At 40.4% G+C, this 15,775-nt stretch overlaps 1 protein-coding gene across 1 annotated transcript in view; it reads left to right on the forward strand.

Annotated features, from left to right (window-relative positions):
* sspo (SCO-spondin) overlaps nucleotides 1–12,316 on the forward strand; it is a 117,505-nt gene extending 105,189 nt beyond the window's left edge. The window contains exons 107-111 of the mRNA XM_062992294.1: nucleotides 148–243; nucleotides 2,137–2,197; nucleotides 3,074–3,204; nucleotides 10,767–10,917; nucleotides 12,240–12,316. Of these exons, the coding sequence (XP_062848364.1) occupies nucleotides 148–243; nucleotides 2,137–2,197; nucleotides 3,074–3,204; nucleotides 10,767–10,917; nucleotides 12,240–12,262 (462 nt within the window). The 3' untranslated portion in view covers nucleotides 12,263–12,316. The remainder of the gene's footprint in view (nucleotides 1–147; nucleotides 244–2,136; nucleotides 2,198–3,073; nucleotides 3,205–10,766; nucleotides 10,918–12,239) is intronic.
* Nucleotides 12,317–15,775: the final 3,459 nt, after the last annotated feature.

Below are 15,775 nucleotides of genomic sequence, written 5' to 3' on the forward strand. Positions count from 1 at the left end.
ATCAATAACTAGTTTGTTGATATCATCTAAAAGATTAATATGTTTTATAAATTAAATATTGTTTTCTGTTTTCCTGTTCATAATTCGTGTGTGTGTGTGTGTGTGTGTGTGTGTGTGTGTGTGTGTGTGTGTGTGTGTTTTGTTTAGCCTGGCTATGAGTGGGAGGAAGAGTGCCAAACTTGTCTTTGTGTAAATGGCCTAAAGCAGTGTAAATCCAACTGCCCTCCACTTCTGTGTGACGAGGTAAGGCATACACCGGCCGCTCACTTCATTATAAAATAGTATGGCTATTTATTAAGTGAAGTACTGTTAATGCATCGGAAGTGTTCTTTTATGGAGTATGCAAAGATATTTAGTGTACAGTTAATACCCAAATGATGTACTAGAGTTGGCGCATGTATGCTGGATACATTTTGCACTTATTCTGTCCAGCAGAAGTGGAATAAATGGATATGAAGCCCAAATTATGAGCAAAAATATTTCTGTTAATATTTTATTGTTGTTATTAGTACAAATAAGGTGTAGCATCATTAAAACAATGTGATCATACAAGTATAGATGTGCCCTTACTCCAAAATTTTATGCTTACAAATAAAAACATCACTTCCTGGCTGAATGGCTAGCACCTTATGATACTATGGTTACAACGGGTAAATGGAATCTGCTGCTGTATACTTCACCTTGTCATCACTAGAGCCAAATTTCTATCCACCGCTCCTTTAGGACTAAAAGAGTGTTGTACACAGTAAGTGGTTAGAGTGAGTCATTGTGCAGGCCACTGCTCCGGTCAAACATTGTATCTTAGATTTCATTTCTGTTGTCATTCTGCATAACACTCAAAAAGGGAGCACATGTCCTGTTCTTTATGGGTTTTCACACCTCACACTTAAATGTGCCTTTACAGCCTGAATACACAGAATTTGTTTATTTTAGAACAGTAGGAGCTGTTAGCTTTACTGACTGTATGAAAATTAGATCCTGGGCTGCAATTATATGATACTAAGTACTGATTTTGGATCCTCAGGAGTAGATGTACAAAACTGAGGTGTAACACAAACTACCACGTGTTATGGCCAAAATGTCCATTTGTGATAAGTCTGAGATTTACAGTGTCTATGCAAAATCTACCAAGTATTTAATCAGGGGACTCTATAATTACAACCATCAGTCTGTTTAAATCTGCCTTTACTAGCATTGGAAATCTAAATTTTTTGCAATGTATAGTCATATCCAATTACCCAATTGCATTTCGCTTTCTCTCTATTGACACGTGCAGTACCCGACTGCTTTTCACCTTAACCAGGCGGGTTTATATGGAGATCCATGTCACCCATAGAGAGTAAAGCACCGATCTCCATTCTCCCTGTTTCTGTTGAAGCAGTTATAGGGCGGCACGGTGGCTCGGTGGGTAGCACTGTCGCCTTACAGCAAGAATGTCCTGGGTTTGACTCCCAGGTGGAGCGGTCTGGGTCCTCTAGCAGTCCAAAGACATGCAAGTGAGGTGAATTGGAGATACAAAATTGTCCATGACTGTGTTTAACATTAAAACTTGAACTGATGAATCTTGTGTATTGAGTAACTACCGTTCCTGTCATGAATGTAACGAAAATTGTAAAACCTGCCTTTAAAATCCTAATAAATAAATAAATAAATAAGAAGCGGTTATAAGGAACCCCTTTCTGGCAATTCCACCCTGACAGACGAGCTAATCATTGTCTGTATAGATGCCCGGTCTGCCGGTAGGGTGAGGAATACTTGATTACTTGATTACTTCTAGTAAGCTGTGACACCTATTATTAGACAATTATGGTGTATTTGCTAATGCACCACATCATTATAAGAGTTTACTCTTATGTTTTGTTCTCCCCGTGTAAATTGCAGTCACTCTGGCTTTAAATTAAAAAAAAAAATTTGTGGACCTTTAACCCCACCCCATCGCACACATAACCTTCAAGGGCAGAGCCACAACCGGGCACAGTGGGAGATATATAGAGTGACTGCTATTGCTGCCTGATGGCTTATCCTGCTGTCACTGACCATCTCTGGAGAGATGAATCACGAATGTCTGTGAGATATTCTAAGATGTTTGTCGCTGACTTTGCTCCTTTGCTCTGTTTTCCTTTTCGTTGTGCCCAGGGCGAAGTCAAAGTGCTAGAAGATGGACAGTGTTGCCCAGTCTGCAGGAAAGCATACACAGGTAGGAATGAAAATACACTGGCCAATGTCTTACATCAACTCACACACTCGGTTATTAGTGCATTTTAGACTTTGTGGCCCGGCCGGAGTTGCTGAACTTTGTCAGTGATCCTGAAGATGCTTTTGTTATGTGTCACATTGACATGGATACGAAAAGTTGTTAGCAGACTGAACAACTCATCAGAAAAGTTGCCAGAATTTTACTTTTCACACAAGAAGCGTGCAGGCATCTCGTCAGCAGGTCTTTTTTTTTTTTCTTTCAAAAAATAGTTAAATAAAACATAAAACCTAGGAAAAAACTCTGACTTTTTCTTACCATAAGGGCGGCACGGTGGCTCAGTGGGTAGCACTGTCGCCTCACAGCAATTAGGTCCTGGGTTGATTCCCAGGTGGAGTGGTCTGGGTCCTTTCTGTGTGGAGTTTGCATGTTCTCCCCATGTCTGCATGGGTTTCCTTCAAGAGCTCCGGTTTTCTCCCACAGTCCAAAGACATGCAAGTGAGGTGAATTGGAAATACAAAATTGTCCATGACTGTGTTTGACATTAAAACTTGAACTGATGAATCTTGTGTAACCAGTAGTTACCTGTCCAAAGTGTAAAACATGACGTTAAAATCCTAATAAATAAATAAAATAAATTTTCTTACCATGAGGTATATTGTCCTTATAATGTTATAATTATTTCTTTTAAGGATTTAAACACAACAACAATTTGTCATGCGTTCTAATCAGTGCTTAAAGATTTTCACACTCAGTATGGCCCCTGTGGGCCTCCACTCTAATTGTTCCCTTTTTCATTAACTCGGCAACAAACGACTTTGTTTAATTAGTCCCTTAATGGCCATTTCCATTCCCGTTGTGCTCCTTTCTTTTGTGTAGAAGAGCCGAGCTCTCAGTGCCACCGTCACACTGAAATCAGAAACATCACCAAGGGCGACTGTCGTCTGGACAACGTGGAAGTCAGCTTCTGCAGGGGGCACTGTTTGTCTGGAACGGATGTCATTCTGGAGGTATGGTCTAATCGATAACAAAAATATAAACTGCATGGTGGATAATGTGCTCTGTTATTTAATAATTTGTTTGCTGTTCACTGTTTGATCTTTAGTCTGGTTTTGCTGTCACTTCATTTGAAAGAAAAAGCTTTGGAAGTTATTTAAAATCATCGCTTTTAGAACACGCAATACAGCCTGCTTGCTAGCAACTGATTCACCCTTTTTAACATTCACTGTGACCAAAGACAGTCAATGCCAAACTCTGACAATAACATTTTTTCCAATCTTTTATTCTGTGACCACTGCTACCATTAAATCACTTTTGTTTCCATTTTGATTGCATTATTTATTAGACTGGTTTCCTTTCATTATTGGGCGGCACGGTGGCTCAGTGGGTAGCACTGTTGCCTTACAGCAAAAAGGTTCGATTCCCAGGTGGGGCGGTCCAGGCCCTTTCTGTGTGGAGTTTGCATGTTCTCCCCATGTCTGTGTGGGTTTCCTCCGAAAGCCCCGGTTTCCTCCCACAGTCCAAAGACATGCAAGTGAGGTGAATTGGAGATACAAAATTGACTGTGTTTGAAAATTAAACTGATGAATCTTGTGAAACAAGCAACTACCATTTCTGTCATGTAACCGAAGTGTTAAAATCCTAATAAATAAATAAATAAAATAAACATTCATTATTATGGCCCTTTTGTTTAGCTATGCTACTCTGAAATGGCAAAGCTTGCTATTTTGCAGTTAATAGACAATAGAATCAAGGGAAACCCTTATTGCCTTAAGCACTCTTTGGACATTTTATGTTGTTCTGTTTTACAGAGTATTAGATGCTATTGCACCTCGTAAATCATGTTTTAGGAACTATTTTGCTCAGGGCTTGTTCTTGTTTATGCAATCTCATTTTCCACACCAGACCCTAATGTGCAGGCAGAAGGGAATTTTCTTGTTATTATTGTAATTTTCTTTATTATGTGATTTGACATCATACAGATGACATACTCACTCCCCATGCTATTAGGAACACCATAATAGTACTGTGTAGAATCCAAACCCTTTCCCTGCTTTGCTCTCAGCACAGCCCTGGTTTTTATGGTATAGATTCTTTAATGTTTTAGTAACATTCCTTTGAGATTTTTATTTATGTTTACAATATTGCAACACATATGTGCAAATCTCTCTAGCATACCTCATGTCAAATATAGGTATTAAATTCAAATCTGGATACTTTAGTCATGTTGATGGAGCCAGTTAAAGACTTGTGCTATGTAAAATGGTGCATTATCATGCTGGAGATGGGTATTATAGGATAGTAAATAGTTGTTATATACCATACCAAATATGCTGTATTAGAGGGTTTATTGTGTGCCAAGAAATCTGAACTGCTTACAAAAGTTAGGATGTGTCCATATTGTTTATACTGTTTACTTCAAATGTCCAGTGTCAGTGAGCCTGTGCCCACTGTAGCCTAAATTTCCTGCTAAACCTGTTTGGAGAGAAATCCAATGTGGTTTTCTGCTTCTGTTGCCCTAAGATGACGTTATGTCAATCTACTCACCTCTGACCTCTCTGATCAACAGATGAGAAAGTTCATAAAACTGCTTAAACTCTAAAGAGAAAAAACACGTCAAAAATGGGATTTGTTTAAATATTATTCCTTGCAACAATCACAAAAACCTTGCTAACATATAAAAAACTAACAGGCCACTCTTGCACAGTTGCTGCTTTTGTAAGTCCAACATCAGGCAAACACCAAACAAGCAGTGTTAATATAAACGAAGTCTTTCTAAAGAAGTTTTGGATGAGACCCTAAAAGGACCAGGAGTTCCTGGCCTATTTAAAGAAACAATGAATTATTTCTCAAGCCTTTCCAGGAGTATATCTGTATAAATCTTTATATATATCTGTATATATCCTAATTTAAAAGAGAATTTGTGAGGTCAGACACTGTTGTTGGATGTGAAGGCCTGGCATGTGGATGTGGGGCACAGTCATGCTGTAACAGGAAATTGTCTTCCCCAAATTGCTGCCACAAAGTTGGAAGCGTATGTTTTATTTTACATTGATTATATGCACTTGTTATATATATGCAATGGGTGTGGCTGAAACAACTGAACTTAATAGTTAGGATAGGTGAACAAATACTTTTGGTGTAGTAGGGTCACTCAAGTCTTGTTTTAAGGTGAAGGCAATTATATTGCAAATGTTATGATTGAATCCCATTGAAAATATATGGGGCGGCACAGTGGCTCAGGGGATAGCACTGTCGCCTCACAGCAAGAAGGTCCTGGGTTCGATCCCCAGGCGGGCGGTCTGGGTCCTTTCTGTGCGGAGTATGCATGTTCTCCCCGTGTCTGCGTGGGTTTTCTCTGGGAGCTCCCACAGTTCAATATATGCAGTCTGGTTAACTGGAGACACTGAATTGCCCTATAGATGGATGGGTGTGTGTATGTATGTGTGTGTGTGTGTGTATGTACGTGTGTCTGCGATGGACTGGCACCCCGTCCAGGGTGTAACTGTGTTCCTTGCGCCCATTGAACTGGATAAGCGGTTGAGTGAGTGAGTGAGTGAAAATATATGTAGGATCAGAGTGATTTGGTTCGACTACCGCCAAGTTTCCACTAGTTGTTTGTTTGTTTTATATGTACAGGGGTTGGACAAAATAACTGAAACACCTGTCATTTTAGTGTGGGAGGTTTCATGGCTAAATTGGACCAGTCTGGTGGCCAATCTTCATTAATTGCACATTGCACCAGTAAGAGCAGAGTGTGAAGGTTCAATTAGCAGGGTAAGAGCACAGTTTTGCTCAAAATATTGCAATGCACACAACATTATGGGTGACATACCAGAGTTCAAAAGAGGACAAATTGTTGGTGCACGTCTTGCTGGCGCATCTGTGACCAAGACAGCAAGTCTTTGTGATGTATCAAGAGCCACGGTATCCAGGGTAATGTCAGCATACCACCAAGAAGGACAAACCACATCCAACAGGATTAACTGTGGACGCAAGAGGAAGCTGTCTGAAAGGGATGTTCGGGTGCTAACCCGGATTGTATCCAAAAAACATAAAACCACGGCTGCCCAAATCACGGCAGAATTAAATGTGCACCTCAACTCTCCTGTTTCCACCAGAACTGTCCGTCGGGAGCTCCACAGGGTCAATATACACGGCCGGGCTGCTATAGCCAAACCTTTGGTCACTCGTGCCAATGCCAAACGTCGGTTTCAATGGTGCAAGGAGCGCAAATCTTGGGCTGTGGACAATGTGAAACATGTATTGTTCTCTGATGAGTCCACCTTTATTGTTTTCCCCACATCCGGGAGAGTTACGGTGTGGAGAAGCCCCAAAGAAGCGTACCACCCAGACTGTTGCATGCTTAGAGTGAAGCATGGGGGTGGATCAGTGATGGTTTGGGCTGCCATATCATGGCATTCCCTTGGCCCAATACTTGTGCTAGATGGGCGCGTCACTGCCAAGGACTACCGAACCATTCTGGAGGACCATGTGCATCCAATGGTTCAAACATTGTATCCTGAAGGCGGTGCCGTGTATCAGGATGACAATACACCAATACACACAGCAAGACTGGTGAAAGATTGGTTTGATGAACATGAAAGTGAAGTTGAACATCTCCCATGGCCTGCACAGTCACCAGATCTAAATATTATTGAGCATACTAATAATTTATTGTGGTCTAAAACCAGGTGTTTCAGTTATTTTGTCCAACCCCTGTATATATATATATATATATATATATATATATATATATATATATATATATATATATATATATATATATACGTATATACGTATATATGTAATATTTATTCATTCTTTATCACTGATTGATTGTGTGGTTACATTAAATATGCAACTGTTAAAAGCTTTGTTTGCCCAACAGTGGCAAATTAATGTTGGTGGGGCTGGGATCAGAGACCATCTGATCAATAATCCAGTACCAGTACTGTTGTGTTTACCAATAACACTGCCTGGCGGTAGCGAGTCGATCAGATGGATTTTTGTAACCTTGGAGATTTGTATGCAGTGGTAGCTGAGTGGTTAGGGTATTGAACTAGTTATCAGAGGGTTACTGGTTCTAGCCCCACAACTGTCAAGTTGCCACTAGTTGGGCTCTCAGTTGCTTTCACTGTATGCAGTCTTAGCTGTAAGTCACTTTGGATTAAAGCATTTGCTTGATGCTATAAATGTATAAAATAATTATGTACACTGCTATAACAGCTATTTATTTCCTATAGTAATAAATATATGAACCTGTAATTGCTAATCTGTATTTTTGGTGTGATTTAAGATATGTTGAGTCCAATATAAAAAAATATATCAGGTGGATGACCTATACTTTACTTGTCAACATTGTGTTAGCAGGTCGTTAATTATGTCAAGCTTAATTTTGTTGGGACATCCCTTAACGGCAGTCTTGATGTTGCACATTTCTAGCATCCTGGTTTTTGTTTGTATGAAAATGTGGGCCCCAAACCATGGATCGACCCATTAAACTGTTTGAAATACCCTGAGTGTGATGAACTGTCACGGACTACCACCTTGTCTAGGTGTAATCAGCCTAAATGGACATGTTACAGGCAGCGGGTCAAACGCCCCTTTGATCAGATTAAAAGTTGCTTTACATTAAATTACGTTGATTTTTTTCTTACTCCTTGTCTGTTTTATGACCAATTAAGAGTACACAAGATCTAAGGTAACATGCAACTTCTCAAGTGCTGATTTGTCTTGGCCAGGTTTCTTTGAGCCACCCATCAGTTCTGGTGACTTCTATCTTTGTCATTCTTTTTTGTGACTGTTAAAAATATGTTTTAGCTCGGAAAGTCTCCCAAGTTACCATGGAGACGAGAAGCAGAGCACTTGCTGTCTGATATCCTTGCATCTTAGTTTTATCACCTTCCCCTTTCTTCCCATTCATATTTGTGGCAGCACCCTTATTTGAACCCCTTTTCCCTGCGGCTGAACACGTACAGTCAGTTCCTCCTGACATTTCCATAAATTACACAATCATGCCACTCAAGCAGAGAGAAGCTCATTGTCAGAGAAATAAATGATCCGTGAATATAATATTTAGATTGTTAATGATTTTGGTTGTTGCATTTCATATTTTCTTCCTCCACCCCTTCACCCTCTACTGCTAGTCCCAGTATCTCGTCCTCTTAATTATGTCATTTATGTTCTTTCTTTTCTCTATTTTCACATGTGATTCTCCTTGTGTTCTCTCCTGTTCTCTCCTTTTATTTTCATCACCCTTATGTCTGGTGCACACGTGCCACTTGTTTGGTAAATAAACTGACCATTTGAGTGAGTAGATTTCGGTGATGAGGTCAAAAATTTTATAAACATCACAAGCTTTATAATACAGGTGCCTAGAGGCTGCTGTGTTAGAAGACCCTGTTCCTGCTTTTTCTTTGTCCATGTGATCAGCATGTTATCAGTTAAGCTTTAAGATGCTGATTTTTGAACTAGCGATTCTTTGCACATCAGCCTATGAGCTCATGGTGATTTCAAGCTCACTTAACTGTGGACAGTGGCATCTGTGTTCATGGCAGACCTGTTTCGGACAAACGTTCTCTTAGCGTAATATGACAGTTTGGGTTAGTTGACCTGGAAACATGGTATTGTTTCAGGTATTTTATATGGGCAGAGAAAAACTAGCCCTGTTTATAAGGGCACAAAATGATCATCAGTTATTGTGAATGATCAACAATTAGAAAGCCATGCCACAACATTAAATGACATTTTAATTTAATTATTAAGTAAAATTGATAATCTTAGTTGCTTAGTATATAAATCTGACCAAGCCTGTTTTTTTTTTTGTTTTTTTGGAAACTCACAAACAAAAGACCCATCATTAAAATCTATATTATGGGTTAAAACTTTAAATGTATTTATTTATTAGTTTTGCATATTTGATGTTTAGTATAATTATGAAAAACAAAAATACTTGCAAACTTAAGCTATGACCTAAATACAGGGGTTGGACAAAATAACTGAAACACCTGGTTTTAGACCACAATAATTTATTAGTATGGTGTAGGGCCTCCTTTTGCAGCCAATACAGCATCAATTCGTCTTGGAAATGACATATACAAGTCCTGCACAGTGGTCAGAGGGATTTTAAGCCATTCTTCTTGCAGGATAGTGGCCAGGTCACTACGTGATGCTGGTGGAGGAAAACGTTTCCTGACTCGCTTCTCCAAAACACCCCAAATTGGCTCAATAATATTTAGATCTGGTGACTGTGCAGGCCATGGGAGATGTTCAACTTCACTTTCATGTTCATCAAACCAATCTTTCACCAGTCTTGCTGTGTGTATTGGTGCATTGTCATCCTGATACACGGCACCGCCATTGGATGCACATGGTCCTCCAGAATGGTTCGGTAGTCCTTGGCAGTGACGCGCCCATCTAGCACAAGTATTGGGCCAAGGGAATGCCATGATATGGCAGCCCAAACCATCACTGATCCACCCCCATGCTTCACTCTGGGCATGCAACAGTCTGGGTGGTACGCTTCTTTGGGGCTTCTCCACACCGTAACTCTCCCGGATGTGGGGAAAACAGTAAAGGTGGACTCATCAGAGAACAATACATGTTTCACATTGTCCACAGCCCAAGATTTGCGCTCCTTGCACCATTGAAACCGACGTTTGGCATTGGCACGAGTGACCAAAGGTTTGGCTATAGCAGCCCGGCCGTGTATATCGACCCTGTGGAGCTCCCGACGGACAGTTCTGATGGAAACAGGAGAGTTGAGGTGCACATTTAATTCTGCCGTGATTTGGGCAGCCGTGGTTTTATGTTTTTTGGATACAATCCGGGTTAGCACCCGAACATCCCTTTCAGACAGCTTCCTCTTGCGTCCACAGTTAATCCTGTTGGATGTGGTTTGTCCTTCTTGGTGGTATGCTGACATTACCCTGGATACCGTGGCTCTTGATACATCACAAAGACTTGCTGTCTCGGTCACAGATGCGCCAGCAAGACGTGCACCAACAATTTGTCCTCTTTTGAACTCTGGTATGTCACCCATAATGTTGTGTGCATTGCAATATTTTGAGCAAAACTGTGCTCTTACCCTGCTAATTGAACCTTCACACTCTGCTCTTACTGGTGCAATGTGCAATTAATGAAGATTGGCCACCAGACTGGTCCAATTTAGCCATGAAACCTCCCACACTAAAATGACAGGTGTTTCAGTTATTTTGTCCAACCCCTGTATGTAAACCATATTAAATTATTTAATTGCTTCTTTATCACTGACTGATTGTGGTTACATTAAATATGCATGTAGCAAATCCAAAATGACTTGCAGTTGAGGGTAAAGGGCTTTACTCAAAAGCCCAACAGTGGCAACTTGATGGTGGTGGGGCTTGAACCAGTGACCTTCTGATCAATAATCCTGTACCACTGACATAAAATAATTACGATAATTCATGTAGTGTGCACAGTTTAATTATTCTGATATGTTGTGTGCACCAGGCAGTCATATGTCACTCACTAACTGCTTTTGTGTCTTTATCTCTGTGTGTGTGTGTGTGTGTGTGTATGTGTGTAACAGGAGCCGTACTTGCAGACCGTGTGTGACTGCTGCAGTTACAGGCTGGATCCTCTAACCCCAGTACGCTTTCTAAGCCTGGAATGTCTGAGTGGGGAGAGCGAGCCAGTGGTGCTGCCTGTCATACATAGTTGTGAGTGTACCAGCTGCCAGGGTGAGTACAGGATGGGTCAGCAAGGGCACTAAGCTGTGGCCATGAGCAGTTTATTAAATTGTTAAGAACAGTGAGTTTTCCTTACATACAAGATCATTTATAGGATACAAACATATATTTGCATATTACCAAATGATAGCTAGACTAGCTAATTATCATTTCTTAAAATTCAGCAAATCCTTGCACTTTATTTATTATTATTTTCTTAGTGCATTTTCCCACAATTTTTCTCCCAATCTGGTCGTATCTAGTTACCCGATCATATTTCACCTCCACTCCTGCTGACCTCCACTCCTGACTGAGAAGAGTCGTCACTAACACATTCGCCTCCGGCATGTGCAGTAGCCGACCGCTTTATTTCACCTGCACCGAACGGGTTCATATGGAAATCCTTATCACCCATGGAGAGTTACACACCGGTGCAGGTGTTATCGACCAGCAGAGGTCATAAATGCAGCACCTAAGAATCCCTCTTGCCCACCCTTCCCTGGTCAAGCCAATTTTGTCCATGTAGCCACCTGGTTGGCCAGTAGCAGAGCTGAGATTTAAACTCGAGGTTTGAAATGCAGAATCACAATGAACTGGCGTAACACTTTGGCGCTGCATTAATCAAGGACCCAAAAACGATTCCTTTCTTATCACACACATTTATGAAGTCATTTAAAGCAAATATATACAAACTTTGTAAAGCAAATCTAATCTGTTAAGTAGATTTTTTTTTTATAGATATAGATTTATTTATAAAGATTATCCAGTACCCTGTTCCTCAGCATGGGACTAATTGCACAAAGCTACTGTATCCAGGGTATTCGTTCTCTGTTGTCGTGACAACCCTGTCTCCTTCTCTCTGTTTACCATCTCAGCTTTCTAAAAAAACAGCCCTCTTCTAGCTATGCTGTGTGTTTGAGCTTCAGACATGCGTAATTGTATCGCCCCCTCCCTTCAGGCAATGACACATTAAGCCATTCATCAGCGGGCCAGATTACATTAGCTAATTGAATAGCTGGACTGTCGCTCAGCAGCTCACATTTGTCACCGTGTGATGTTACAGAACCATGTTTACTCTAATGGACTCTGCAACAGTAGTCAGAATGTGATAGACTGTAATATATAAGCTACAGTGTGAAACAGTGATTTGTGTGGATTGGCAGGTCATTTTTAATCTATACTTTCAAGCTGTTTTTATCATTTGATTTTGGTTCAGTCATTTGATGGATCAGTGAACAATGATGTTTAGTTCAAGTTCATATACACACACAGCAGGTGGTACTTAACCTTATGTTTTCTGCTGTTGATTTAATGTTCTCTGCTCTTTCTTACAGGAGGAGATCTGTCCAAACGTTAAACGCTTTTCAAGGAGTTGACAGCTTTGGAGAAGAAAAAGGTTTTATCACCTCCAGTATATTTTTGTGTAGCTTGTAGTCATTATATGACTGAATTCTTATTATAGAGAACTTTCTGAAGCTCTTATATAACTATGTTTTGTACAGCTTTTAAATTATGGCTTTTTATGACTTATAAAATTTAAAGGACAAACAGTTTTACATTCTGTGACACTTCATTTTAAAAATGAGCTGTATCAGTCAAATCCTATACTCTGCTCTGCACTGCATGACTGCATAACCAAAGATTTCTACATTTTGTCAGTAAATACAGAATACCTTTTTTCAGTGTGGCTTTTTATATATATACAGTGTATCACAAAAGTGAGTACACCCCTCACATTTCTGCAAATATTTTATTATATATTTTCATGGGACAACACTATAGAACTAAAACTTGGATATAACTTAGAGTAGTCAGTGTACAACTTGTATAGCAGTGTAGATTTACTGTCTTCTGAAAATAACTCAACACACAGCCATTAATGTCTAAATGGCTGGCAACATAAGTGAGTACACCCTACAGTGAACATGTCCAAATTGTGCCCAAATGTGTCAATATTTTGTGTGACCACCATTATTATCCAGCACTGCCTTAACCCTCCTGGGCATGGAATTCACCAGAGCTGCACAGGTTGCCACTGGAATCCTCTTCCACTCCTCCATGATGACATCACGGAGCTGGTGGATGTTAGACACCTTGAACTCCTCCACCTTCCACTTGAGGATGCGCCACAGGTGCTCAATTGGGTTTAGTCCATCACCTTTACCTTCAGCTTCCTCAGCAAGGCAGTTGTCATCTTGGAGGTTGTGTTTGGGGTCGTTATCCTGTTGGAAAACTGCCATGAGGCCCAGTTTTCGAAGGGAGGGGATCATGCTCTGTTTCAGAATGTCACAGTACATGTTGGAATTCATGTTTCCCTCAATGAACCGCAGCTCCCCAGTGCCAGCAACACTCATGCAGCCCAAGACCATGATGCTACCACCACCATGCTTGACTGTAGGCAAGATACAGTTGTCTTGGTACTTCTCACCAGGGCGCCGCCACACATGCTGGACACCATCTGAGCCAAACAAGTTTATCTTGGTCTCGTCAGACAACAGGGCATTCCAGTAATCCATGTTCTTGGACTGCTTGTCTTCAGCAAACTGTTTGCGGGCTTTCTTGTGCGTCAGCTTCCTTCTGGGATGACGACCATGCAGACCGAGTTGATGCAGTGTGCGGCGTATGGTCTGAGCACTGACAGGCTGACCTCCCACGTCTTCAACCTCTGCAGCAATGCTGGCAGCACTCATGTGTCTATTTTTTAAAGCCAACCTCTGGATATGACGCCGAACACGTGGACTCAACTTCTTTGGTCGACCCTGGCGAAGCCTGTTCCGAGTGGAATCTGTCCTGGAAAACCGCTGTATGACCTCGGCCACCATGCTGTAGCTCAGTTTCAGGGTGTTAGCAATCTTCTTATAGCCCAGGCCATCTTTGTGGAGAGCAACCATTCTATTTCTCACATCCTCAGAGAGTTCTTTGCCATGAGGTGCCATGTTGAATATCCAGTGGCCAGTATGAGAGAATTGTACCCAAAACACCAAATTTAACAGCCATGCTCCCCATTTACACCTGGGACCTTGACACATGACACCAGGGAGGGACAACGACACATTTGGGCACAATTTGGACATGTTCACTGTGGGGTGTACTCACTTATGTTGCCAGCTATTTAGACATTAATGGCTGTGTGTTGAGTTATTTTCAGAAGACAGTAAATCTACACTGCTATACAAGCTGTACACTGACTACTCTAAGTTATATCCAAGTTTCATGTCTATAGTGTTGTCCCATTAAAAGATATAATGAAATATTTGCAGAAATGTGAGGGGTGTACTCACTTTTGTGATACACTGTATATATATATATATATATATTATATAGATTAAAGATGTTGATAATAAAATGAAAATATAAAAAATGTAGTGTTTATTGTTATAATTCAGTCTTATTATGCACATTATTTTGAGTATGTGTGTGTGTGTGTGTGATGCTGTGTTTACACTCTCCATCATAAACGTACTGCTACCATTGAAGTAGTGAGAAGTATCAGTCAAAATGATGCGCCATCATCCATCAAAAAAAGTTTACCAGGAGTGAATTTTGAGGGTGCATTAACCAGTCAGATATAAAGAATTGTTCCACCAGCACTAAACATTTATAGTATTTTACATCTACAACATGAATCTATTGTGTGAAAACTGTCGGTGTTTGTTTGTATTATTGATCTGGCTATAGTTAGTCATATAAAACCAATAGATAAATGTCAACTGTACAGTTATGCTATTGTCACAATTCAAAAAGTACTTACTCAAAAACTAAGATATTTATTGCATACATGCTTGTTGAATAAACAAAGGCTACAAGCTTAGATGTCTAAACATGCTTAACACAATCCTGAATCTGAAAACTTCTGTGATTAGCCATAATATGAATCATGGGGTGGACAGGTGGGGCAGCAGTCTAAGCATCTGAGTCTCAGCAGTGCCACTGGCACAATGGACTGTGCCTGGGGAAGGGAAAAGGAGGGTCAGACAGGGAATCATTTTCTTGCTGCTGGTTGTGGCTCCAGTACACAGCATGCTGTTTAAACTCTTAGTAAAAACATGCTGCTGGCTGCTGTAAAAGAAGCAGTTGGTGGCTTCACCTGTGTCTATTCATTCTTTTTTTTCTTTCTTTTTTTTAACTTATTGCTTCATTTTGCTCTTAGTGGGACCACTGCTGCATGGAAAGCACCCTGAGCAGGATGCCAAGCCACTGCTCAATACAATTCACTTGCATATACCTGGGGTTAACATACAGCAACCAATCCACCTTCTGCATTGGTCAGAGAAAAAGTGTCAAAATGCATTTTCAATTAGAATTGTATAGGTTTCTGTAGTTAGTTTTAAATTATTTAATTCTGGTTATCCCTCAATACAGGGAAGTTACGGTTATCATTGGGACACAAAAATAGTTAGAGGAATTATACATTTGAAATCAGTGATTAGTCAAATAGCAGTGTAGAAAATACACTTTTGGGACTGCCAGAAAACTGCCCCTTGGGCAAATGGGTGGTGTTGCTGGACTGAATTTTTATCTTGCTGGCAAGGCAAACATGGCCAACCACATTCCAAACGCAGTTGTAGAAGCATTTGGTGAAAATCAAAACAAATGTCATAATTTACATTAGAACAGGATGAGGAGAAAGCATTAGCTTTGTGGACGTGCTTGGTGAATTATAGTACTTACAATTGCCTTATATTGCCTATTTAGCACAGCATGCGAAATGTGTGCACAGATCTACTGACTGGCTGATTTATTAATTCATACATTTATTAACTTGGATAAAATGCAGCGTAAGAAGTCAATTTCAATTATTTTAATGAAAAAGCATCTACGTTCCAACGCTTCCAACTGTCACCTCAAAGAACCGACTCATTGAGCCGAG

The sequence above is a fragment of the Trichomycterus rosablanca genome, chromosome 3 (assembly GCF_030014385.1).
Source record: "Trichomycterus rosablanca isolate fTriRos1 chromosome 3, fTriRos1.hap1, whole genome shotgun sequence".
Classification (NCBI taxonomy): Eukaryota; Metazoa; Chordata; class Actinopteri; order Siluriformes; family Trichomycteridae; genus Trichomycterus; species Trichomycterus rosablanca.